The 25,534-nt window shown below is 38.8% G+C and overlaps 4 protein-coding genes across 4 annotated transcripts; 2 read left to right on the top strand and 2 right to left on the bottom strand.

Moving 5' to 3' along the window:
- Positions 1 to 249: 249 nt before the first annotated feature.
- LOC103507361 (succinate--CoA ligase [ADP-forming] subunit beta, mitochondrial) lies at positions 250 to 10,646 on the bottom strand. Its single transcript, XM_008471827.3, has 8 exons — positions 10,460 to 10,646; positions 9,536 to 9,792; positions 8,987 to 9,252; positions 7,841 to 8,027; positions 7,275 to 7,393; positions 3,845 to 3,966; positions 3,038 to 3,196; positions 250 to 1,992 (listed from the first exon to the last, which is right to left on the bottom strand). Exons 1-8 carry the CDS (start codon positions 10,517 to 10,519, stop codon positions 1,828 to 1,830), a joined length of 1,335 nt encoding a protein of 444 aa, XP_008470049.1. The 5' UTR covers positions 10,520 to 10,646; the 3' UTR covers positions 250 to 1,827.
- A 355-nt stretch (positions 10,647 to 11,001) lies between these two features.
- Positions 11,002 to 12,349, top strand: LOC103507362 (V-type proton ATPase subunit D). Its single transcript, XM_008471829.3, has one exon. The coding sequence runs from the start codon at positions 11,134 to 11,136 to the stop codon at positions 11,863 to 11,865; it is 732 nt and encodes a 243-aa protein (XP_008470051.1). The 5' UTR covers positions 11,002 to 11,133; the 3' UTR covers positions 11,866 to 12,349.
- Positions 12,350 to 13,143: 794 nt separating this feature from the next.
- LOC103507363 (transcription factor BTF3 homolog 4) lies at positions 13,144 to 16,082 on the bottom strand. Its single transcript, XM_008471830.2, has 3 exons — positions 15,719 to 16,082; positions 14,602 to 14,797; positions 13,144 to 13,576 (listed from the first exon to the last, which is right to left on the bottom strand). Exons 1-3 carry the CDS (start codon positions 15,920 to 15,922, stop codon positions 13,407 to 13,409), a joined length of 570 nt encoding a protein of 189 aa, XP_008470052.1. The 5' UTR covers positions 15,923 to 16,082; the 3' UTR covers positions 13,144 to 13,406.
- A 408-nt stretch (positions 16,083 to 16,490) lies between these two features.
- On the top strand, positions 16,491 to 25,169 carry LOC103507368 (biorientation of chromosomes in cell division protein 1-like 1). Its single transcript, XM_026822244.1, has 10 exons — positions 16,491 to 16,772; positions 17,131 to 17,255; positions 17,528 to 17,703; positions 18,222 to 18,320; positions 18,687 to 18,938; positions 19,366 to 20,274; positions 20,347 to 22,065; positions 23,038 to 23,249; positions 24,023 to 24,224; positions 25,141 to 25,169. Exons 1-10 carry the CDS (start codon positions 16,617 to 16,619, stop codon positions 25,167 to 25,169), a joined length of 3,879 nt encoding a protein of 1,292 aa, XP_026678045.1. The 5' UTR covers positions 16,491 to 16,616.
- Positions 25,170 to 25,534: the final 365 nt, after the last annotated feature.

Raw genomic sequence — 25,534 nt, 5'->3', positions numbered from 1 at the left:
TCGAACCCGCGGCCTAGCGCTTACAAGGCAGACGCACTACCAACTAAGGTAGCTAGGCGGGCTTATTCTAAACAAATAAGATTCGTTCAAGGAACGACTGGTTTTCTCCTATCCTGTCCTTCCCTCCTCCATTTCGGGTCGGTAATATCTCAATACAGATCCTTCTATCAAACTTTTTCTTTTCTTTTTTACTGCCCTCCCCTCCCCAAATGTCTATAGAATTTAAAATTTAAATAAATACACAGTCAATTTTGTTTTAATTCTTAAAACGGGTTTTTTCTTAATTTATTTTTAACATTTGGTTAACAATCTATAGTTAGTGGTAATGGTAAAGAACCTTATAGGGACATTATGTAGGTGTGAAGATAACATAATATAGAGGTGAGAATAAGGACATAATGTAGAATATGGAGGTGTGGTTCCCAGTGGAGATTTTTTTATACCTATTTGAGAAACTAAAGGTACAGTCACACGCTATGAAGCTACTGGCAATAGACCGTATGCGTCGTTTTTTTTTTTTTTTTTTTTTTTTTAATTTATAGATGTATATTTTTTACAACAAGGTTTACATACATCAGCTGATTTAGTTAAGGTTTCTAAGTCAAAGAGCAGAAAAAATGAGGAACTACCTATGCGGAATTTTCCTTTTTCTTCTACGACTTCTATTTGAAATATACCGGTAAATTTTGAAAAAGTTGTACCCTGACGTCACGACATACGCTATGACATCACGTCATATTCATCAAGCAACCATAGGAAATTGGGGTCCTTTGATCTGATATCTACAGTTTTCTGAGCCCCTGGTTAAAACGTCTGACAGTACGATCTAGTTAAGAAATTGATTGCTTTGCAACCACGTATTAGTGGAAAACAAAATCCTTAAAGGGAATTTTGCTCAAAAAAAAGCGAAGAAATATCGTACGAAAAAAGGAGTATTGAATCATTTTGATCTTACGAATTAGAAATACATGGTTATTAGATCTAATGTACATTCCGGCTTCTACGAAACAGACAATCCAAAACCCCTCGGTGGATCTCCTAAAATGGATTCTATAATTTGCAGGCAATAAATAAATAAATAATACAAACTAATTCCTAAAAAAAACAAAAAAAAAAAAAACAAAAACTGTTAACAATTATTGTACAAATAAAAGGGTTTAAAAGAGAAGGGAGGGAGGAGGAGCAGGAAAACATGGCGAGTAGTGAGTATGGAAAAAGGAAAGAAAAGAAGAAACACCAACAACAAGGACTAGGTATTTTCAAGAAAAAACAAGCTGGGCCCGTCCCTCCGGACACACAGACAGACACTGAAGCGAATACAATAGTCCGTCCACTATACCTTTTATTAATAAAGGAAGGACGGACTAAAAAGAAGAAAATAAAGAGGGGGGGGGAGAGAAGACACAGAGACGGTCTAAAAACGCAGGAATAGATAATCAGCTGAAAAAGATTATTTATTCTCAAAGGAAAGGAAGGAAAGAAGAAGAAGAAAAATGGAGGGCAGGAGGGAGGGGGGCAGTCATGGAGTGGAAAGGATAAACGAAAAAGCGGCAGCTTCAAACAGAATAATTCAATGGAGTAAATTAAATATGCTATCGATTAACAAATGAAATATCGAAATATAGGTATTATATCTGCTATCGAATATGAAATATCGATAGCAAATTGAATAAAATATTCAAGAGTTGTCCTATGGAGTAAATTAAATTTGCTATCGATTAACAAATGAAATATCGAAATCTGTTTGCTATCGAATATAAAATATCGACAGCAAATAAAATATTCAAGAGTTGCAGCGATGGGGTAAATGAAATCGAATAGGACTCCTTACAGCGGGATTTCAAAGTTGACCTCCATTTTGGCGGCTCGGGCAAGGCCGACAATGCTGGACAGTTTGACGGCAAGTCTGGCGGCTTCGTCTAGATTGTCGCACGGGAGGATTTTCATGGCGGCCGAAGCTATCAGGACCTTGGCATCGTCCACATTTGTGCCCTGGGGAAGCGAAAGGAGAGAAAAGATTAAATAAGGTTTTTTTTCTCAGCTTAAAAAAGCGTATTTTTTCCATTATGCTTTCGGAATCTAAGCCAATTTCCTCTCTTCTGAAGGGAAGGATTGAGATATTCTAAAGAATCTAAGGCGGTCTCTTCTTGATCCTTTGTGTGTTGCATCCATTTTTACTTTTTTTGTTTAGGACTAATGCACTGCTAAAGAAATAAAGAATCTAAATGAAAATACGGGGATCAGTTTAACCACTAGGTGGCGTGGTAGCGCCTGTAATAACAGGGTTATTACAGGGTTATTACCTGTAATAACAGGTTATTATACGCGACCTGGAAAACCTGGTAAAAGTCACGGAATCTGAAAATCGGCCAAAAAGTCATGGAAAATCGTAAAAATTTAAAGAAAACCTGGAAAAGCCATGGAATTTGGCACCCGGTTAAAAATTAAGAAATGTTCAAATTACATATCAAGATTTTCCGAAAAACGGCCTGCGGCGCATTTCTCTCGTATTCCTTGACGTTCTGCATATTGCATATTTTATTTAAATGAAGGGATAATCTTACTCCACCCCATAATTTTCTGGAAAACTCGTGGAAATTTTCGGGAAAAGTCATGGAATAGTCATAAAAATTTCATTCCGGGAAAAGCGTGTAAACCCTGAATAAATCATTGGAAATCAAGTATGACATTTCCCTGAACCTGACAGATCTAAGATTGGGAGGTTAGTTCTGATTCCACAAGTAAAATACGCGTACAGAGGGAACCGTAACAACGGAGATCTTGTCGTCCTGAAATCGAACAGAGAAGGTTTGTACCATACACATTTATTTCTTTTTATAAGTTTGGTTTTTCAGAACAATTCTCTCGTCAAATAAATAGTTAACAAATGGTATACCCATCCCTAAAGGCCGGAGCTTGTGCCACGGATGGGGAAAAAGTAATGAATCCTACCACTTTAGTAATGAAACCTGTGGCTGGATAAATTTAGAATAGAATTCGCCCCGGGCGGGAATCGAACCAGCGAACTCCGTCTTACCTGGAGTCTACAGATGATAGGAATCTTGAGACTAAGTTCCTGAGCGGCTGCAATGATACCCTCGGCTATCACATCACATCGCATGATACCTCCAAAGATGTTCACCATGATGGCACACACTTTGGGGTCTGCGGTGATGATTTTGAACGCCTCTTTCACCTGCGAATTAAGAAATAAATCAATAGAGGGAAAGGCATTTGGGTAAAAATTATCAATAAAAGGTCCGCAATTGTTGTTAATATGGCTTCAACTGTAGCCGAATGGTGATGGCAAAATAAAGAAAGGATATCTCTTTATTATTATTATTATTATTATTATTATTATTATTATTATTATTATTATTATTATTATTATTATTATTATTATTATTATTATTATTATTATTATTATTATTATTATTATTATTATTATTATTATTATTATTATTATTATTATTATTATTATTATTATTATTATTATTATTATTATTATTATTATTATTATTATTATTATTATTATTATTATTATTATTATTATTATTATTATTATTATTATTATTATTATTATTATTATTATTATTATTATTATTATTATTATTAATTTTTTTTTTTTATTACACCAGGGTGATGGTCTCTAGCCATGTTTAATTGGCTCCTGGCTCGTCCTAAACCGCACTCAACCACCATGAGAACTTGCACTTATTTTTTTTTAGGCATAGAAAACCCTTTGAAAAGCTGCCAGCTAGGTAGGCTGGTTAGGGTTAGTTATTCTCCTCCCTGTTTATAGTCCCACACTTAGGCCCTGATCCTTAGTTCCGAAATTTCTCACCTGAGCAGCGGTGGCGCCACCACCCACGTCCAGAAAGTTGGCAGGTTCACCTCCATGCAGTTTGATAATGTCCATGGTGGCCATAGCCAGACCGGCTCCGTTCACCAAACAACCAATGGAACCTGGCGAGAATGGACAAAAGAATTTGGTGAAAATGAGTGAAAAAGTGAGCTATTGCAGCTCGTCTAAGTGCGTGACCACAACGGCGACCATTGACCTTCGCCGGGACCATTGTTCTACCGTTGCACCTTTGATATGTTTGGCAACGTAGCCTACTTTTGTAATGACTCCTTGCTGCCATATCCATCTGGATAACGTATAAATAAGTGTTGTAGACCTGGGAGGGGTGAGGACAGAGTAATGATAAAACTCATGAGAAAAGTAGAATAGAACAGTGATTCCCAAACTGGGGTCCGCAGCCCCCGAAGGGGCCATGAAGGTCTTCAAGACCCCCTGGAAGATCACATAAAATACTGTAATAGGGCCTTGGAGCGTTCAAAATTCGTCTTCTCTTTCGAAACGTTTGGTACCTACAGGCAACTATAACAAGGAAGGTCTCATCCTCCCGATATCCAACAAGGAGGACAGGATAGGAGAAAGTATCTACGGTATGTCTCATTCAGAAAAAATTGTCGCTGTTGGGCATCGAACCCAGCACCTTCTGCGAAACTTACTTTCATCATGGCGTATTTCTTGACGAATCGGTCATCGCTACTCGTAATGGCTGAGGAAACATGGAACAAGTGAAATGTGGCGACGTAGGACAGCACAATACTCCTCAAATACATTTTATCTGCGAACAGAAAGACAGTGTAAATAATTAATAATTATGTATACCTATGTTACTGGCATTCTATAGAATACCTAGTCATTCTGTGAAATGCCTAGTGTTCTTAGGCAAAGTGTATCTGAAATGCCTAGTGAAGAGTTAGGTACAATAGGGTACATAAATTTGTACATATCAGAGGATATGAAAATAACTTGTAAGTACTTATCTTCGGATGATACAGTAAGTTATTGGTAGTTAAGTTGAATAGGATCATCAGATCAGCATGAAGATATAAATGTCTCCTTTATAGCTAGAGACTGATTGATATCTGTACCATTGAAATTTGTACCATTGTCTGATGAGATTCAATATTGTCAACTGATCATATGTAAGTACCTACTTTAAATGGGACAGTTGTGAGAATAATATCGTTGGAAGAAAAAGAGGTTTGTCCGATTATGAAAGTTGGTTAACAAATCTTCAGTATTTATAGGTACACAACGGAAATATTCTGGTACCCATTGGCCTATAGAGAAGCCCTTTTTAGGGTCCTATAGAAGCCCTTTTTAAGGGTCCTATAGAAGCCCTTTTTACATACGTGTCGAAGGCTTGCACGTGCCGGAGATTCCGGGTTCACTTCCCGGTAGATTCAAAGTTTTTTCCGACTCTAAGAGGACGTAAAAAATTAGTGGAGATGTCAAATTTCCAAATTTCATAATGTAAGCAAAAAACCATGTAAAAAGGATAACACACACCTAATTGTAGGAGACAAGAGAGAGAGAGTGGGAGAGAGGTGAGAGAGAGAGGGAGAGATAGAGGTGAGAGTGAGAGAGAGAGAGATCAAAAGATAATCCTAATAGTAAAATATTAATGGTCATTTTTAGTGGATGTTCCAAAATCCCCAATCATGCCTAACTCGAATAAATTCTTCCAACTGCCCCTCCATTTAAAATCATATCCAAATCAATAAATTGGTATCTACCTATGTACTATGTATCTAGGTACCTATTGAAAAGAAAATATGGCAGGTACAATTCATACAATGTAGTCAGATAATGGTTGATACGATTCAAGCTTCAAGATTTAATGTGATTCAAGGATTCAAGTGCCAGCCTAGATAGCTTAGTTGGTAGCGCGTCTGCCTTGTAAGCGCTAGGCCGCGGTTTCACCATAGCAGAAAAATACTCAGGACTCAACTCACCATAGCAGAAAAATACTCAGGACTCAACTCACCATAGCAGAAAAATACTCAAGACTCAACTCACCATAGCAGAAAAATACTCAGGACTCAACTCAATTTCTTCATTTTCTTGCAAGGATCGGTACTATGGTCAAGGCTCCGCTGAGGACGCTTCTATTCAATGGCATGGTTTGTTTATTTTCTCTTGGGTCGGTACTAGGCTAGGGTCAATGGTCGGTTCTTCGTTGTGGACGCCTACTATACAGGCCTGCTAAACTCAGACTGTTTGTCATGCATTCAAATTACGCCAGCCTAGTTAGCTTGGAAGGTAGCACGCTTGCCGTCTAAGCGCTAGATCATGGGTTCGATTACCCCCGGGAAGAACTTTCCCTTGAAAACATAAGTTTAGTTTTCGGGAACGGCTGGCTTTCTCCTATTCTGCCCTTCTTGTCCCTTCGCTTTCAGGCCGATAAGACCTTCGTTGTTACAATTCCCTCTATCAAACCTCTTTAATAAATACTTTATAGCTCTATGAAATTAACCCTCCTTATCTTGGCACTCTATCCATTTGGATACATCCAAATTGCGACACTTTTATCACTTTAATGGCTTCTGTAGACGAACCGCGTTAATATTTTTAGAAATGACAAAAAAGAAACTCTCGTGAACTTTCTGACGATTAACTGTGGATAAAATTGAACCTCGTGATGTTCACACAAATTACTCCACACTCACATGAAGAATTACGTCAAAAAAAGATGAAAAAAAATCTCTGCCAATGTTAGGATTTAAAGAGTTTACAGCCAGCCTAGTTAGCTTAGTTGGTAGTGCGTCTGCCTTGTAAGCGCTAGGCCGCGGGTTCGAGTCCCGCCCGGGGCGGATTTTATCCTGATGGGATAATGTTCGTTCTCGGAACGGCTGGCTTTCTCCTGTCCTGTCTTCCTTCTCTCTTCGATTTCGGGACGATAAGACCATAGCAGTTACAGTTCCCTCTGTCAAACCTCTTAAAAAAAAAAAAAAACATTTAGATTCTAAATTCTTCGACGACCTGGATGATGCCCTTTAACTGAACTACACGGAAGATACCAAAACAAGAACTCAAAACTCGCTCTCGCCGGTTATGAAATACAGTCTAAATCTGACTGGGCTTAATTAGCCGGACGAAGATCTAAATATTCATGATAGTCATGAAGATTTGGGTCCTTGGGTTTGGGTCGTGATGGGAGGTCCAGCACAATTGGTTCATGTTTCACCAGAATAAGACTCGAAATTCTAGTAATTGCCTCACAAACGTGCTCTAATCTTCTTCTTGGTGATTCTTCCGTAGGACCATCTATCTGTATCTTGATATTCTTGATGTGTCCAGTGTCTTCAGCCAAGGCTTTGTGTCTTCCTTCTCTCTTCGATTTCGGGACGATAAGACCATAGCAGTTACAGTTCCCTCTGTCAAACCTCTTAAAAAAAAAAAAGAGTTTACTTACCATCGAGAGCAATATAATTCAGGGAGTGTTTGGCTGCCTCTACCTCCTTAGCATCTTCTTGACTCCAATCCCGTAGATCGAACAGAGCTTTCTGACGGAACTCAGCGTTGTCATCAAACCTGAAACAAAAATCATAATAAGTGATGGTATTTGATTTGTAATTTATTGGCTTTTTAGTTTTAACAATTTAGATTTTATAATAATGTACAAGTAGGTATAGGTGTGTAGGATGAAAAAAAAAGGAAAATAAGACAATAAAAAATAATGTTTTTGTTGTCAGGATAGTTATTTTGAAGCTAGCACAAGGTAGCACATCTGTCTTGTAAGTGCTAGGCCGCGGGTTCGATGGCTGCCCAAAGCAAACTTTATCCTAAAGGTCCGATCTCGGAATGGCTGGCTTTCTGATCTTCTCTTTCATTCTTAATTTTCCGAATGATAAAATCTCTGCAGTTATAGTTCCCTCTATCAAACCTCTTAAAAAGCTGAGTTTCTTCTATCCTGTTCTCCATGTCTTTTTAAAGAAAAAAAAAAAAAAAAAAAAAAAAAAAAATAGCTGAACACCTTACCTCATTTTAGCATCCAGTCCAAAGAAGTTGCCAGTGGCATCTTCAGCGTACGGATTGATTTCAATGAGAGAAGCATCCTTGCTTATGAACAGAGCATACATTTTGATTAACATCTCCGCTGTGATGTCTCGTTTAGCTTTGAGACCAACAGCATCGGCTACCTTGAGTGCTTGCTCCTTGGTGATGCCTGTGATGAAAGAAATTAAATGATAAAAATAAAAAAATAATAGTGCTTATTTATACTGCTTGCATAGGACTGAAAAAGTCCCTTTACTCCAGCAGTAGGCTACTACAATTATTGTGGTCAAATTCTCAAATTATATGAGGATAAAATTCCATGCATCGGCTGGGATTGAACCCACGCCCTCCTGTTTACCAGGCGAGCGCCTTGACCACTACACCACCGAGGCAGGTGCGTAAGTGCATGATGTGCGTAAGTGCAATTTTGAGCCAATGCAAAAAAGTAATTGCCAGCCTGGTTAGCTTGGTTGGTAGTGTGTCTGCGTTGTAAGTGCTAGGCAGGCTAGGCTGCGGGTTTGATTCCTGCCTGTGGCGGATTTTATCCTGAGAGGATAACGTTCATTCTCGGAACAGCTGGCTTTCCTCCTATCCTGTCTTCCTTCTCTCTTTGATTTCAGGATGATAAGACCTTAGCAGTTACAGTTTCCTCTATCAAACCGATCACTGAAGTTAAGCAACGTAGCGCTTTTTTTGGTATCGAGATGGGTGACCATCTGGTGATGCATTGTCTGGTAATAATAATAATAATAATAATAATAAAATAAAAAAAGGTAATACCTATGTAATTATGTACCACACTCCTGATATGCTTTGAAACATTAGATCCATGTGGTCCTTGTCATAGCATACCCATATTACCCATACCGTAGTTATTGAATACCTACTTTTGTGTTGATCAAATATCTGAATGGGAAGTTTTATGTCTCTTATTGCCCATCTGATGATAGACATATCAGATGGGCAATAAGAGACATAAAACTTCCCATTCAGATATTTGATCAACACAAAAGTATTCAATAAGTCCAGCCTCTCTGGTGTTTAGTGCATGTAGGGGAAAGAAAAACCCTTTTTAGTATGGTAAGCTTTAATTTCATCACTGGACTGACAATGCCCCCAGATACTTACCAACTGTAATATCTACAGGCTCATACAGAATAGCAGATGGATTCTCAGCGGCAACCTCCTCAATATTAACTCCTCCTTGAGAAGAAGCAATCAGAACGGGGCCAGCAAATGATCGCTCCATCATGAAAGCAAAGTAGTACTCCTTGCGTGGGTATTTACGTTCGGTCACCATCACAGCGTTGCAGATTCGGCCTTTCTCTCCAGTTTGTTTGGTGATGAGGTAGTCACCGATCATTTTACCGGCCACTTCTTCAGCTTCTTCAGGTCTGGAAGATAAAAAGAAGGTTTTAGAAAATAGAAGGGCTACACACTTTTGGTTAGTTATTTGACTAGAGGTAAAAATGTAATAATGGTTATAATGATTTCTAAGTGAATTCAGAATATGAAAAAATCAACATAAGAACCTGTTGTACCAGTTGTATGTAATAGGTACAGGTACACAGAGGTTAGTCAAAAATTTACATCATGTGTGAACAAAATTCTGTAGCTCATTATTTAAATTTAGAAGGCTGCCAGTGGAAAAAAAAGTTTTGATGATGTTTCACTTACGTGTCAACCATTTTTACACCACCCTTCAGTCCTCCTTTGAATGCTCCTTTGCCCCGACCTCCAGCGAGGACTTGAGCTTTGAGCACAATATCTTTGATGTTCAATTTCTTTGCAATCTCCCCAGCTTCTTTTTTGGTTTTAGCAACTCCAAAAGGAGGCACGGGGATACCTCCCTCTTTCAGAAGAGTGTATGAGACGTGCTCGTGAACATTGAGGTTTCTCTTCTGCTGGCTCCATGACGGTGCTGCGGATAGTGCCTGGATAAAGACAAAGGAAAATAGAATAGCTGTGAATTGTACTTATTATAATGATGTTTGGTGAATGCCCCAAGTTGTCAAGTGTACATGTTTTGTCAAGGTACATATTGAATTCTGGTTGAAAACCTACATGATTATGATTGTGGTGGGGGGAGGGGGGGGGTTTATGCCTTTGGCATTCTCTACATCTACCTGCATTGATACCATGCAGATATTAGGGACCTAAAAAATGATATTCAAGGTTTTTTTTTTTTTTTTTTTTTTTCAACATGAAAGAGCATTTATCAGTAGTTGTAGATATTTTAAGGTTTTTTTTTTTTTTTTTTTTTTTTCAACATGAAAGAGCATCTATCAGTAGTTGTAGATATTATTGTTTTTCTCAAATCAACAACCTCTCACCTCTTATTGAACTGATAAATCTTTACTCGTGAAATGGGTTCTTTCATTCATTGATAAGATTATGAAAAATGACGTACATAGAGGTACCTAAAGATAAAATTGACATCCATAAGTCCAAAGGTCATACAAATAAAACTAAATCGTACAAAGGGAAAGGTGTATTGAAAATCTGGGCATTGTGCCAACAAAAATTTCTCATGAAGGCCTACTCTGTTCTTTATATGCCCTGACCATTCTCAAATTTGACGGAGGATGAATTCTCACTTACCTTTAGTGAAGTGTTCTTGGCTACATTTTCCAATACTGTAACGCTCCGGCTTAACATCATAATTATTTTAGATAAAACGTTCACGAGCAAACAACAATCTCTGAATAGATTTCTTTATCAGCAATAAAAATGCGAAGTAGCTTATCACTTCACTTTATCAGGCGAGATAAAAAACAGAAAAAAAAAAAAATCATCTGGCTGATCAAAAAATGACAAGTGAGAAGCTGGCAATTTTTGAGAAATGTTTACATTGGAGAAGCGAGCAAGTGCTTAAACTTTGCTTAGTACACTGTTGCCACCCAAAAAAAAATAAATTAATAAAACCGAAATTGTCTTGGTTAAAAGCTTTTGAAACGATACTTTCAGTTGATTTTTATTGAAATTTGATTTAAATTCTGCCTTTTCCATTGGAATTTTCAAAAAATGGGTTTTAAATTTTCAAAAAATAAAAAAAATTAGAAAAAAAAATATTTCAGGTTTGCCACACTGTAAAATGGCCTTGAGCATTTTTGGGTGTTTGGGGTGTAGTTGATCAGCTGATTTCGTTTCCATTATTCCATTATCTTTCGATTTGATAAAAAGTTTGATTTTAATTTTTAAAGTTGTGTTTTTTGATAAGATAGGAGTGACAACAGGAGAGATCTACCTTCCAGGAACCTTTGAAACCTAATAGAATGTCAGGTAAAGAGAGACTACCCATATTCCCTTCCCGAGGAGCTCAGTCACTCATGAAATCTCGTCTGAAGGGAGCTCAGAAGGGACACAGTCTTCTCAAGAAGAAGGCTGATGCTCTACAGATGAGGTTCCGAATGATTCTCAGCAAGATTATTGAGACTAAAACTCTCATGGGAGAGGTAATGAAAGAAGCTGCGTTCTCTCTAGCAGAGGCCAAGTTCACTACTGGAGATTTCAACCAAGTAGTTCTACAAAATGTCACCAAGGCACAGATCAAAATCCGCACTAAGAAAGACAATGTAGCAGGTGTTACTCTACCCGTGTTTGAGAGCTATCAAGATGGCACAGACACTTACGAACTGGCTGGTCTAGCTAGGGGTGGACAGCAGCTGGCAAAGCTGAAGAAAAATTACCAGACAGCTATAAAACTCCTCGTAGAACTTGCTTCACTGCAAACGTCATTTGTAACATTAGATGATGTCATCAAAATTACTAATCGGAGAGTAAATGCCATCGAGCATGTCATTATTCCTCGCATTGAAAAGACACTAGCATACATTATTTCCGAGCTGGATGAGTTGGAAAGAGAAGAGTTCTACCGTTTGAAGAAAATTCAAGACAAGAAGAAGGTGATCAAAGCAGCTTCTGAAGCTTTTAGGAAGTCTCGTAAATATGATGAAGAACAGGCATTCAATATGCTAGAAGAGGAAGATCAGGACATTTTATTCTAGGCTGCTTCATTTTAGATTCAATTTCAATCTATTGTTGGTTTAAGCTGTGTATGTAATGTTGATAAAGCTCAGAGATCAGATAGGCTTGAAATCATGATCTTGAAGTAACCAAGATCCAGCTGCTATCTATGCATATGGATTTAAAAAAAGAAAAAAACAATTATTTAATGTAAGAAAGATAGGTAGGTAGTGCAATAGATTGAAGGCAGGGAATAAATAACATTAACTTCATCTCTGTAGTTTCATCCTTCCAAGTTCTAAATGATTTTTACCATCTACTATTTTCTCTTGGCTCCATTCCATTTTTGTGTATAGGTATTGTCTAAGCATTTTCATTTCACTTCCCATTTTAATAAATTTTGACCTGCATCTGGTGGTCAATGAAATGTTTTGCAAGTTTGGTACAGAAGTACCTACCCCTTGCACCTTGTTTTGAATGTACTTGAAATATATTTTTAAATTTTTATTGTTTAGATTTAATAAACCATGTTTTTGTTATTTCTTTTGTTGCAAAATTTCAGTTGATAAATTAAAATTTGGCTGGGATATGAATTCACAATATCTCGACACCCAGTTAGGTGCTTGACTAGCAGACATCCTGTTGCTTATTTAAACCTGATTGCTACCTTTGGAACATAGAACCAAAATACAATTGGTATCATTTTTTTGAGCCTCCAGCTGGGACTTGAACCCACAACCTCCTGATTCCCAGCCAACTGCTAAGCACTCAAAGGGGTATATATTACAGGATCATAGTAAGGATCTGACATCAAACAAGGATTGGTGTAATCACCAGAATGAAAGCTCAATCTGGAATTCAGCAGATACTTGAATTCGTGTCTGTAAAATTCAACTTTTCAAAGAAACAGAATGACCATTCAAAGTTGAATTTTCCTAAAACAATTTAATACAGTGGAAATCACAACAGAAGATTATATTCCTTTTCAAACAGTTTTATTACTTTTTTTATTATTTTTAAAATATTGTATTTTTTTTAGTAATCAGAAAAAAATCAATTTCAACTTCATAACTATTGCTAGAAAAAAAATAAAAAAACCAAAAATGCCAATATTGAAGCTTTGCTTTCAGTTATTTACATCAGTAAGTCTCTTGTTTGCACAACAAATTCCTTCCTGACAGAAGTAGAAAGAGATCTAACTGTCAGCCCATACATGGGTAGGTATTACAACTAGGTGGTATAAGTTTCCATGCAAATCTTAAAAGAGACTGCCTTCAAAGAAGTAAAGTTTATCACAACATATTAAACGTTTTTTTGTTCTCAGTCTTCCTGTGTCAACTATTGACGTAAATAAAGCCATGGGATATGAAAACACTTGGAAATTTCAATGAAGAGATCAAAGAAAAATAACTGTGTGCATGTATGAACATGGTGGTATATTTCATTTGAATACAAGTGACACAATTCAGTACAGAGAAAATCTATAATGCAAGGCATAGCACAAGAAATGACCAGGAGCTGAATGGTACTCAGAGATAAAAGTAAGACTTGGTTAAGTTAACGTTGTGTTTAGTTGAGAAGTTTAAGCGGGGACTTTATTATTGGATACAGGTGATGTCGAGTTTTTCTTAATGTTTTCCTTATCTTTGCTGTTGACTACTTTAACTTCTTCCTTGCTGGCCTCTTCAAAATTTCCAACAAGTTCTGGGACCTCGTCCTCTTCCTCTATTGGTTTGACAGTGCTACCAGATCCTGAAAACATCAAATTAAGATATTAATTATTTAGGCTTGATAGAGTATTTCAATAACATTATATTGGTTTGCCGGGCAGTTGCAATACCATACCCAAACCATATCAATTATTTGAAAATACTGACAAGGCAATGCATACAAAAGTGATGCATTGTCTGGTCCAACAGCAAATGATTAAAGACAGAGCTTTGCAAGTTGGCATAATGAGCACTTGAATTTTTAACGTGGAATTCCTTGAAATATAATCACCTCTAAAACTCAAGCTTTCCTTGATACCATTTTGATTGTGCCTCTTTCTTTTTGTTCCATATTGTCAGGTCATAGACTTTAGCTAGGATCTCTGAGCTCAAAAGCTGTCTCCATACAGTAAAGGCTCAGAGGTGGCTAGAGTTTATATAGCCAACCAATATGCAACAAACACCATGTTTCTTTCTTTCTTTCTTTCTTTTTTTTCAACAGGTGACGATCTGGGAGACCATGTGTGAAGGTCTTTCAGGGAGAAAACTGAGTAGATAATAATAATAGACTCTTGAGTGGCAACCACTAGGCAAGGTTAACGCCTTAGGCATTCTCCATCACCTAACCATCCTAACCCTTGGAGCTCCATTATTATGTGGTCAAATTCTCAAATAAATGAGGATAAAATTCCATACCTTGGCTGGGATCAAACCCATGCCCTCCTGATTACCAGGCGAGCATCTTGACCATTACGCCACCGAGGCAGTAGATAGTTAAATGTCATGGAAAAATAAGAGATGTCCAAAATCCTCACAGGACTTGAAAGTTCACAGAATATTTTGGGACTCAGTAAGTCTGGTACACATTTTTACCTCCTCATATAGGATGAAATAATCCTACACAGTGAAGCAAAGACATGGGACTATCATTTGAAAAGACCCACATTTCAAGGTCATGTAATTCACAAGTCTTCACCCCCTACATAGGAGTTTAATTTTTAACATTTGTCAAGTAACATTCTGGAGATGATCAAAGAATTTACGTTACAATCAAGTTTTTACACATACCGGCTACACTTGTGGCTAAACGTTTCAGTTGTGTCAGTCCTTCGGGTCCAAGTTGACTCAGGATGCCTGGTAACATTTCTGTGATCTCTCGTGTTTCTCCGTGTCCCGTGATAGCAAATGTGTTGGCTGCAAGTGATGCTTGTGCTTTGGGATTGTTGAAGTGGATAATTGTGCCATCTTCCTTGATCATGTTTACCTGAAGGAAAAACATGATAATATTACAATCTTGAGTGGAATGTTAATAAATATATATTTGAGTATTAAACTCTGAAATGTTACCACTAGGCAAGTTTAATGCTGGATGCATTCTCTACCACCTAGCCCTTCGAACTCCATTGTGGTCATATTCTCAAATTAATGAGGATGAAATTTACCTCATTACTAGGTGAGTGTTTTGACCACTATGTCACTTGGCCTTTTCATTGACCCTAACACATTGGATGCTCAAGTTCCTCATGGGTTACTGAAGTTGAGCAAGCACAAGGTACTGGAAGGGTGACCATCTGGGCATTCACAATCTTTTCCTAGCTCAACTCAGACTGGCTGAGGTTAATGTGAGTAGCTAGGTAATTTGTTGCTGACTGGCCAGTAAAATTTGTTTCACTAAAGACCTTGGCAGTTATTTTGTTATTGATAGTTAACCTTCAACTTATTGATTCCATGTCGAATTTTAGGAGGGAAATTGGCTAAAATTAGGAAAGTCCCAAACCAAGGCCATGGGTAAACTTTTACCTATCTACCATTCAGTACACAACTTGCAGCAATGTACAATGCAATAATAATAATAATAATAATAGACTCTTGAGTGGAAGGCAACCACTAGGAAAGGTTATAGGCGTTCTCTACCACCTAACCCTTAGAGCTCCATTATTATGTGATCAAATTCTCAAATAAATGAGGATAAAATTCCGTACCTTGGCTGGAAACCCACACCCTCCTGTCAGGCAAGCGTCTTGACCACTACACCCAGTGGCGTAATGGTCAAGACGCAATAATAGGTGAACAGGACCTAATTTATTCCCTACTGCATTCAGCACACAGCCTATGAATCCAATGGCCATGAGCTTTGAGTCTTGCTCAACCTCACAACCCAAGACCTTGTCCCATTCTTCCTTACCTCTTCAATGCCAGGAATTGTGTTGACCGCTAATTTTTTCAAGGAACTCTGTAGTTTTTTGTCATCGGTGGCTGCTGTTGTGTGCACAACCTTCTTCTTCCTCCTTGGGGTACCTTTTCCTCCAATTCTGACCTGACCTGCTTGCTGTTGCAGCCTCTTGAGAAGCTCTGGGTTCATAACCACTCTTTTGTCACCTTTATTCATTTTGATTATGTTAATAAACGGCACCTACAGTTACTAGTTACACGGTGAAACAAGATTAATTCATTTATTTCGTCTATTTTTCAAGTGAAAGAGGAAAAAGGAGCTTAAACACGTGATTTTTCACTCATTCACCGACAGGAACCAAAATAAAATTCAAAATGGAAGATCTCTTTTGTTTTGATTTTGATTTTGAAGGGTTCGATTTCAATCAGCTGATTTTCAAAAACACGAAAGGGGACTCTAGCCGTCCGAAACTTTTGTCCTTTTGAAAGCTCATTTTTCTTCAGGATAAGTCATTATCAAGATTAACCTTTTCTGTAGAATTTGCATGGATAATCTTGTTAATTTAAATAAAATAAAATCGTGGAATCATTGGAAAATTTACAAAATTTGTCTTAAATTCTTCAAAAATAAAAATTGAAAAATAGAAAAGATGTAAACGGGTCTTGCAAGAATGACCTTGACAACCGCGCAACACGTTTGGCAACGGCAACATTTCTTAAAAGTAAACAAAAAGTATTTTCAGTTCTCCATCCAGCAAAATTTTGAAAAAAAAAAAATCTGTGAAAAAAGCTGAAAAAGTGATGAAAGTTCTCTCAAACTTTCATGTTCAGAGTGAATTTCTTGCCCCAAAGGACAGTGTTGTGCTGAGTAACAGCCCTGATAATACGTAGGACATTGTGCCAATTTTACAATGATGAACAACGTTTATTACGGTGGTATGGTAGGTCATGCTATGCCCGAGTCCTCCGTTCATGAAGATGAGATTGAAAAGATCATCAATGAAGTTAAAAGTCAAGGAGTGTTTGACGAATTCCGGAGGGACTGTATTTCAGATGTTGACACCAAGGTGAGTACAGGTTGATGTTAACATGAATCTTGCAGGATGGGGTTCCTGAGCTATTATGGCAATTTTTACTTTGCCATTCAAAGGGACATTAGCTCAAGTATTGTGAATATATTGCCCTTCAAAAAGACCTGAGGTGTTTTATCTTATTAGTCAGGCTTAGCTTGGAAGGTAGCACACTGACCTAATAACTGCTAGGTAGCTAGTACATTAATTCTTACAGCTGTATATTCCTTACCCTGTCTTCCTCACTTGATTGTTGGTAGGTCCCCTCATAAAAAAAAAAAAAAAAAGATCCACAAAAAAAAGATGAGGTGCTTAATTTATTCCTTTTTAAATTTCATTTTTGATTTTATTACAGCCAGCCTATCAGAACTTGAAGTCGAGAGTAGAAACAAGTGTTCAAAAGTTCCTTGAAAAGTTGAAATTTGACTCCAACTTGAACAAAAATGTTGTACGTGAAAATTTACGTAAACATGTCATTGAGTAAGTATTCTAGGGCAAGTATTGTTTTCAGAACAACACCAACAAGTATTGAAAGGTATTTGATTGGTAAGAAGTACCTAATTGCCTAATTCGCATTTTAAAACTTTTCTGCCCCCTTTAATTGTTAAATTCGGAAAATTTTGGAGCATGATTTTCAAACTAATGTAAGATAGACGAGACAGGGACTCAAAATTTTCAAGGAAAAAAGTAAAAACAATATTCAACTGAAAAAGAAAACAAATTTCAAAATGAAATTTTTTCTCAATTTCCAGGAGTGGCTATTACAATCCCGGTCTGGACCGTATCACCGATCAAATTGTCAATCCCAAGATGATGCCCGTCCTCTACCCAAAGGTGGAAAAGATTGTGTGCGAACATTTAAATATCCCGTATGTCCCCACCGCCAATCCTGTAGCCAACCAGACCCTGCCACAATCACTGTCGTATGGTACTGCTCTTGATTCTCTGCATGTTGGGACTTTGCTTGATTCTTTGCATGAGAAAGATGAGAAGAGACATGGGAGTCACAAGAAGAAAAAGAAAAGCAAGAAAAAGCATAAACGGAAACATAAGAGATGAGATTGAGAAAGAGTTGAATCTTGTGGAGCTGGGTCTTGTGAATAAATTGTCAAATTGTTTGCCATGTTTTGTTGATTTTTTTTACCTTATCTTGGAAGTTAGGGAAGCACCATTTATTTGTCTTTCTCTACATTTTTTTCTTGTCCTCCTAATTACTGTTTCTGGTAGTGGTTAGTGATTATTCAAATTTTAAATTCTAAGATTACAAGCAGATTGGTATACTGTATCCAGGTTTATAAGTTCCCCTTTTCTAAATCTAATGGTGTCCATGCCTAGCTAATTTATTCCAACTTTTCCCTCATAGAATACTACTTGCCTTTTATACATTGTGCTAAGGTACTGTAATATCATTTACACTCCAACAAGATTTCCTCTTTCTGTTTCCAGCCAACACAAATGGTTCTCTAACGAATCATATCCCATCCCTGATCTCTGGAATTCCAGGCACGGAATCCCTACAGATGTCCAACTCAAATGAAAACAATGGTATGTAGGAATGTAGGTACATTATAGGATTTTTTTCTCTCAGGTGGTGTTTGTGTGCTAAGCAGAATTTATTCTATCCTGTTGTCCCTCTCTTTGATTTTTTCCCGGGGGTTTTTTTTGTGTAAAAAAAATTTTTTTTTTCCTTTTTTTCCCTCTTTTTTTTTTTTTTTTTTTTTTTTTTTTTTGTCCTGAAAGACAGTTGTTACAAGAACAAACATCTGTTCAGAATGATATCCTAGCTCTTACAAACAAACATGCTACCAACCAAGCTAACTAGGCTAGCTTTTTATGATGAAAATTGTTACAATTCCCTCTATCAAAATAATAAAAACTGGGATTTCAACCATGCTTTTTTTCCTTTTTCAGATGTAAAACCTGAGGTAAAAGAAGAAACCCAAGAAGAAGAGGCAGACATCAAACCCAAACCTGAACCTAGCACTGTTACTGAGAACGGTGATAAACAGAATGACGATAAAGATCAAATCAGTGATAAAGAGCAAGGTGGTGAAGAAGGCGGAGTTGAAGATATGGATACAGTGATATCACCACCGTTTGAACCGCTGGATGCTGCCAGCGCTGTGAGCTCTCTGTCGGGCATGTCAGATTTGGATAGTCATGGTAAGAACTTTCAACATATTGTCTTTTCTACTTTCCTTATCCTAAAAGAAGGAAGGACATTATCTTTTTTACTTTCCTTATCCCAGGGGTTCTCAACTTTTTGAGCCGCGGTGCCCTAAATGACCGTTCAAAGTTGTGCGGTGCCCCTACAATGCCTAACCCATATGTGAGCTGGGGTGGGGCGGGGGACGCTAGCTTGTTACCTAATGGAGGGTAAAACCCCTAAAGAAAGTTATACAGTGACATTGAATTCCCTAGAAAATACTAATGAGAAAAGACATGACAATTACCAAAAATGAAGACACGAAGAAACGAAAAATACATAAGACCTCGTTTAGATTGCGTGAGTAAAGGGACTTTTCAGTCCTATGCTGACAGTATAAACAAGGTATATTCTATTCTTGACATTTTCTCTTCGGTTTTTCAGGTGAAACTAGTCAGAGCACAGGCTCATCTCCTGGCCAGAACTCCCCACTCCAAAACGGTACCAGCGATTCTAACCAGCCTACCAGCGATTCCCACCAACCTACCAGCGATTCCCACCAACCTACCAGCTCCCCAGCCCCCAATATACGACCTCGTGGCCCCTCCACACCGCCAAGCAACGAAGACTCTTTTGGCGATGTGCAGAACGACTGTTCTCTGAGCAGCTCCACGCCTGACCTGTTGAATATTGGCGGCGAAAATTCGCGGCGTGCCGCCAAACACGACGCCACGAGGGAAGATTCTCAGGATGAGACGAAGCCTGGGAAGAGTTCGCAAGATGAGGCGAGGAGAGACGAAGGTGGTCCTGAAGGAGACGAAGAAAAATGGGACGAAGAAGAAAAGAGTGGTAAATCTTTTAGAGACGAAGAGACGAAGTCCCGTCAGCGCGATCTGACGGATAAAAGTCGAAACCGGGACGAAAATTCAAAGCGAAGAGAAGAAAAAGGTTGGAGAAGTGAAGATGAAAGAAATGAGAAAGACACGAAAGCCAGTGTAGAACCAATGGAAATAGACGAGGAGAAAGAAGAAGGAGAGGTGGACAGTGATGAAGACGAAGAAAAAGAACCGCAAAATGTGACGAGAGACGCGAAAAATGAAGAACAAAAAACAGACCAGGAAAAACAAAATAAAACAAAGGGAAATGTAAAAATAGACCAGGAAAAAATGGTTAAGCAAAAAGAGACTGCGTCGAAAAGTGACCGTACCTCAAGAAAGAGAGACAGCCCGTTTACTGAAGAAGACAGTAAAATTAGTAATCGTGAGAGAAACGACAGCAGTTCGAACAGTCGCGATAATTGGACAAGTCGCTCAAACGCCGAAACACGCACCAGTCATGATAAAGACGACAAAAGTCGCAGAAGTGACCATTCAAATAAACATGGTAATAGAAATGACGACTCCAGTTCCGATTTTGAACGTAAAAGTCGCAGAAATGACCGCTCAAAAAGGCACCGTGATAGAAATGACGATGACTCCAGCTCAGATTATAAGAAAGATAATCGTGACAGCTTGAAACATAAAGATCGTGCCGATTCGGACTCGGGCGATGATTCCCGATCGTCATTCGGCTCCAGTCGGCTTCGTTCGGGACCTTCCGATTCACGACAAAGCGAAGAGAGGTCCCAGGATTCTCACGCGATGGAAATCGACGACCGGGAATCGAACCTGGAATCACAAGGCAGCAGTTCAGCGGAAGATTCCAACAACTCGAAGGAGTCGACGAAATTCCCGGAATCTCGGTCACAGGATTCGTCGGAATTCCCGGAATCTCAATCACAGGATTCGTCAGAATTCCGCGAATCTCGGTCCGGGAAATCGCGATCCCGGCTCCAAGAATCCAGCTCTCGGTCCCAGGAATCTTCGGAGGAATTCCGCGAATCTCGGTCTCAATCCCAAGAATCAGAAGGAGAAGAATCAGGGCGTGATTTGGATAAAGATGATGGTGGTGAAGGTTTAGAAAGTGCCGAAGAAAGTCGAGACAAATCTGAAAGGCGGGACAAACAGAGCTCGGAACGAGATAAATCTCAGAGTAGAGACAGACGTGATCAGAAGTCAAGTAGTAGGAATTCAAGTACCCACTATAAATCAAGTTCCAAACATGGAAGTTCAAGTTCGAGAGATAGAAATTCAAGTACCCGTGAGAGAAATTCAAGTACTCGAGAAACACATTCAAGTAGTCGGGATAAAGAAAGTTCGAGAGACCGTAAAGATTCTAAATCTAGAGATAAAGACTCGAGTTCTCGTGATAAATACTCTAGTTCTAAATCTAGAGAAAAAGAACCTTCCAAGTCTAGAGATTCAGGTTCAAGTTCCAGGGATAAAGAAAGTAGTTCTAAGTCTAGCGATAAAGAAAGTAGTTCTAAATCTAGAGATTCTAATTCAAAATCTAGAGATTCGAAAAGTTCGAGATCCGAAGACAAAGCAGCCGGTTCTAAAGATTCTAAATCGAGGGACAAAGAGTCCAGCAGTTCTAGAGAGAAGCACTCCAGTTCTAGAGATTCCCACGGTCGATACAAACATTCGAGCTCTAAATCGAGTTATAGAGATAAAGAGTCTAGTTCTAGAGATAAAGAGTCAAGTTCTCGAGATAAAGAGTCCAGTTCTAGAGATAAAGAGTCCAGTTCTAGAGATAAAGAGTCCAGTTCTAGAGATAAAGATTCGAGGTCTAGAGACTCCAGTTCCAGAGATAAGAGCTCAAGACGCGACAAAACCAGCACGTCAAGAGAAGAATCCTCGCGGGACAAAAGCTCTCGCTCGGGCCAAAATCGGAGTAGCGCTGACAGCGACTCGCAGGCGGACACGGAACACGATCCCCGGCCAGAATCCTCGTGCCGCGACTTCGAAGAGTTTGGCGGGGAGGAGCCGCCCCGCTCGCCCGATGGCGGGGAGGGGCAGAGATCAGATCGCGCCGGGAAGAGCTCGTCCTCCGCGCCAGAATCCTCGTGCCGCGACTTCGAAGAAATTGGCGGGGAAGAGCCGCCTCGCTCGCCCGATGGCGGGGAGGGGCAGAGATCAGATCGCGCCGGGAAGAGCTCGTCATCCGCGGGAGAGAGGAGGAAGGAGAAGAGCAGGAGTGGTGGCGGGGGAGGAAGCTCCAGCTCCGGCAGAAAGAGGAGAGGAGATGCTCCTGTAGAGGAGACTGGTAAGTGTATGGCTTTATTATTATTATTATTATTATTATCTAAGACCGAAGGCCACAAAGTAAGTTTAAACTCCGCTTTAGTTTTAAACTCGGTTTAAGTAATCTATCTGATTGGCTGAAATTTTAGGATTTTTTTAAAAATCAAGCAATCAGATTGCTTAAATCCGAGAGTTAATCTTAAACCGAGTACTCACTTTGTGGCCCCCGACCTAAGACCCTGTCCAATATGGCAAATTTGATACTTGATTTTCTCAGATCCTTCATAATTTAGCGTAGGAAAAAATCTGTATATTATGCAATGTAGTGAATAAATAAAGAAATAAAATAAAATAAAGACCCTGTCCTTGAAAAAAAAAAACCGCTTGAGGTGTCGAAATTTTTCTCGCATATTTCGATATCCTCCCTTTGTCTGATTTATTTTGGTTTTGGTTGGTAACATGGCATCTTTCTTGGGTGATTCGGTTTCGGACTTGGGAGTTTTATTTTCATACAGGTTAAATCGTGAACTTTGACGTCACGGCATACGCTCCCGTAGGCGATGACGTCACATAAAATGTCCCGAGCAAAGCTCCCTCGCAGGCAACACATTAATGTGTTTGTGCGCATACGTTTCTGCGCATTTCTTTCTCCTCCTCCGCAAGCGTGCTTGCATACTGGCGCTACCTAGCGGACGAAAAAAACAACTGCGCAAAGTCTGACGTCACACATCTTTGAACTCTTTCATTAGAACGGAAAATAAAAATTTAATTTTCGACTTTTTGCAGTTATTTTTTCGGAGTTTTGACCTCGGATTTGGATTTTTCCCAACTTTTCACATAGAAATCGACCATTTATTTATAATTTTTACCCATTTGCCACTGCTCCATTTAAAAGTTTTCTAAGCGACAAGTGTGAACGGGCTTTAACATGATTAAACCCTTTGGAAATAACTGAAAACTGTTTAATTCAAATGATTCATCTTATTCCCCCCAGGTTATTATGTAGGTGCCACAGTGCGGGACACGTTCGGCGTGCTAGGTCTGAGTATTGTGGTAGAATCTCAAGTCAACAAGTACAGCGTAGACGACATAGAGTCCAGGGTTCACGGGTTCATAACCGGCTACCTGCGAGAAAATTACGACACGGTCCAGAGCAAATATGAGGATATCATCGGCATGCTGGTGAAGAAGAAGAGTATGACTGAGGTAAATCTTAAAATTTAACCATGGTTTATTATATTTTGATTAAATAACAATAATAATAGGTCAATAAATACATCTTATAGTACCTACAGGTTCTCTATGTACATAAAAGAAAGGAAAAAAAAAGATGAGTGTTTCACGGGCCGTTTTTATTTCGTAGCAATGAAACAACTGCTACAAAATAAAAACGGTGTGGTCTGTGTCGTAAAGAGAGAGAGACGCATGTGGTCCATGTCGTAGCATGCCCATCCCGTAGTATGTCCCTCATCAGATGGGCGATGAAAAGCACAATTCCATTTAGGTGCTGGGTCAACACAAAAACAGTAACCCGTTGAAATATTTGCAATCGAAAAATGAGGGCAAATTTTGTCGATGGTGGGATTCGAACCCGGGACCTTCTGCATGGCAAGAAAGCGCCTTACGGAAATGTTCGAGGACAAGTAGGGTTTCCTTTAGATTCCGTCTGTACACTTGAAAAGAGGAAGAAGAAGAAGAAGAAGAAGAAGAAGAAGAAGGAGAAGGAGAAGGAGAAGGAGAAGAAGAACAAGAAGACGCAGAAAAAAAAAACGTCTCACCGTTTGTCTACCTTTTCTGAGCGTCAATTAAAAAGTGTGGAGTGAGGACCCATTTGTGGAATAGGGCCCATGATTCCTGGTAGCTTCAAGAAGTTGGATTTATAGTTTTGACTACAGTAAAGAGTCCAGCTCAGCATTCTATCCTTTTCATTTTCCTATTAACTCTACTTACTAACCTTATTTTTGTTGTTTCATCCCCAGGTGAATTTAAAAGAGGAATCAGATCGCTATTTTGAGGAGATTAAACTAAACGACTACCTATTCGATAGACAAGAGAGAGAAATCGAGTATATTAGAAGCATAAGTCTGGATGAGGTTGTACAATGGGTAGATGTTAATGTGGTGACCAAGTATAAGAAGCTGTCCATACAGATTGTTGGCTCTGGGGGTAAGTTAATTACATGTACACCGATTGATTTCTCGTGAAAAGTTACATGGGAAAGACTCCTTGGTCATCTTAAATACTCTAATTGAAACTCTTGTTGAAATACACCGATTGATTTCTCGTGAAAAGTTACATAGGAAAGACTTCTTGGTCATCTTAAATACTCTAATGGAAACTCTTGTTGGAAAAAAAAATATGTTGAAATATTTGGAGATATCACAGAGAGGAGAGAGGGAGCAGAGAGACCTTCCAGTCTGAAAGCAGAAGAGAGAATGAGCTCTGACAAAAATCTAGGTCTGAAGAAACCTCCCCTTGACCCCCTACTACCAAAAACAATGTAGGGGGTCAGGGGAAATGTAGGGGGTTGAGGAGAGGATTCTCCTACATTTTGACCATAAGAAGACGAAGAAGAAGAAGAAGAAGAAGAGTCTAGCTCTGGAGTTCCCAATGTAATTTATTTTTTATACATTAAGGTTTAACTATCAATTTTATTATTGCTTACTTCCTTTACCTCTTATGAAATAATATGACCCCTTATAAAATACCGGTAGCTAATTCTCTGCTCTACAGAATAACAATTAACTTTATCTAATAATAGGTAGATAGATAATAATAATATTCCCAGAAACTGTAAACTGGTAGGTATAGAAGCTTTATTATATGATCTTTACCTCCTATTTAAATTAAATTCTAGTCTTCTAAAAAGGATTGTCGAGTAATAGGTAATGGGAAAAAGGTAATTGTTTCTTAGGTAGGTTTCATTTATAACAGTCATTAGTTGTAAAAATTAATTCGAGCACCTAAGCTTTGCAAAACTCTCAAGATTGCTTCAGTACCTAGCTACTTACACTAAGGTTCTTTCAACTTCTCTCGTCTAAGGCCGGGTCGACAAAGTGAATTTAAACTCCGTTTAAGTTTAACTCTCGGATTACAGTGATGGCCGTCATGGCCGTGCCCCCTTGACCCCAAATTATCGGAGTTTGACATACAGTAAAGAAGAAAAATGAAGCTCGATGGAGGAGGGCCCTCGACCCCCCCTGAAAACGGCCTTGTGTGTGATACTTACATAGCCAAGTTCCTGCATGACACAGGTAACGTTCTTGACTTTGCCTGTCATCCTGGCCATGCCCTCCAACTGTCTAAGGTCCATGTCACGAGATGACCGTCCGGGGAAGAATGGGTTAAGACCGAAACTGCCGTACAAGGCCGCCGTGTAAGGGTTAAGCTAGAGGAAAGAAAAATGGAAAAATAATAATACCTTGTAGTGTAAGGGTGCCCAGGTGCCCACGGAACGAGGAGTTCAAGATGAAGCACAAAGATGAAGCCGT

This window comes from Diaphorina citri, unplaced genomic scaffold, assembly GCF_000475195.1.
Source record: "Diaphorina citri unplaced genomic scaffold, Diaci psyllid genome assembly version 1.1 scaffold309, whole genome shotgun sequence".
In the NCBI taxonomy this organism is placed as follows: Eukaryota; Metazoa; Arthropoda; class Insecta; order Hemiptera; family Psyllidae; genus Diaphorina; species Diaphorina citri.
Note: the sequence above shows the minus strand (reverse complement) of the source record. Positions and strands in the feature narration are given on the sequence as shown.

Excerpts from the sequence above, each read along its gene's own strand:
- LOC103507363 (XM_008471830.2), bottom strand. The coding sequence starts at position 15,922 with ATGAATAAAGGTGACAAAAGAGTGGTTATGAACCCAGAGCTTCTCAAG. Across the intron at positions 14,798-15,718 it reads CAATTCCTGGCATTGAAGAG|GTAAACATGATCAAGGAAGA; the intron begins GTAAGGAAGAAT and ends TTTTTCCTTCAG. Across the intron at positions 13,577-14,601 it reads TTTAGCCACAAGTGTAGCCG|GATCTGGTAGCACTGTCAAA; the intron begins GTATGTGTAAAA and ends TGATGTTTTCAG.
- LOC103507362 (XM_008471829.3), top strand. The coding sequence starts at position 11,134 with ATGTCAGGTAAAGAGAGACTACCCATATTCCCTTCCCGAGGAGCTCAG.
- LOC103507368 (XM_026822244.1), top strand. The coding sequence starts at position 16,617 with ATGATGAACAACGTTTATTACGGTGGTATGGTAGGTCATGCTATGCCC. Across the intron at positions 16,773-17,130 it reads TTTCAGATGTTGACACCAAG|CCAGCCTATCAGAACTTGAA; the intron begins GTGAGTACAGGT and ends ATTTTATTACAG. Across the intron at positions 18,939-19,365 it reads GTCAGATTTGGATAGTCATG|GTGAAACTAGTCAGAGCACA; the intron begins GTAAGAACTTTC and ends TCGGTTTTTCAG.
- LOC103507361 (XM_008471827.3), bottom strand. The coding sequence starts at position 10,519 with ATGATGTTAAGCCGGAGCGTTACAGTATTGGAAAATGTAGCCAAGAAC. Across the intron at positions 3,197-3,844 it reads GTGGCGCCACCGCTGCTCAG|GTGAAAGAGGCGTTCAAAAT; the intron begins GTGAGAAATTTC and ends CTTAATTCGCAG. Across the intron at positions 1,993-3,037 it reads CTATCATCTGTAGACTCCAG|GGCACAAATGTGGACGATGC; the intron begins GTAAGACGGAGT and ends TCGCTTCCCCAG.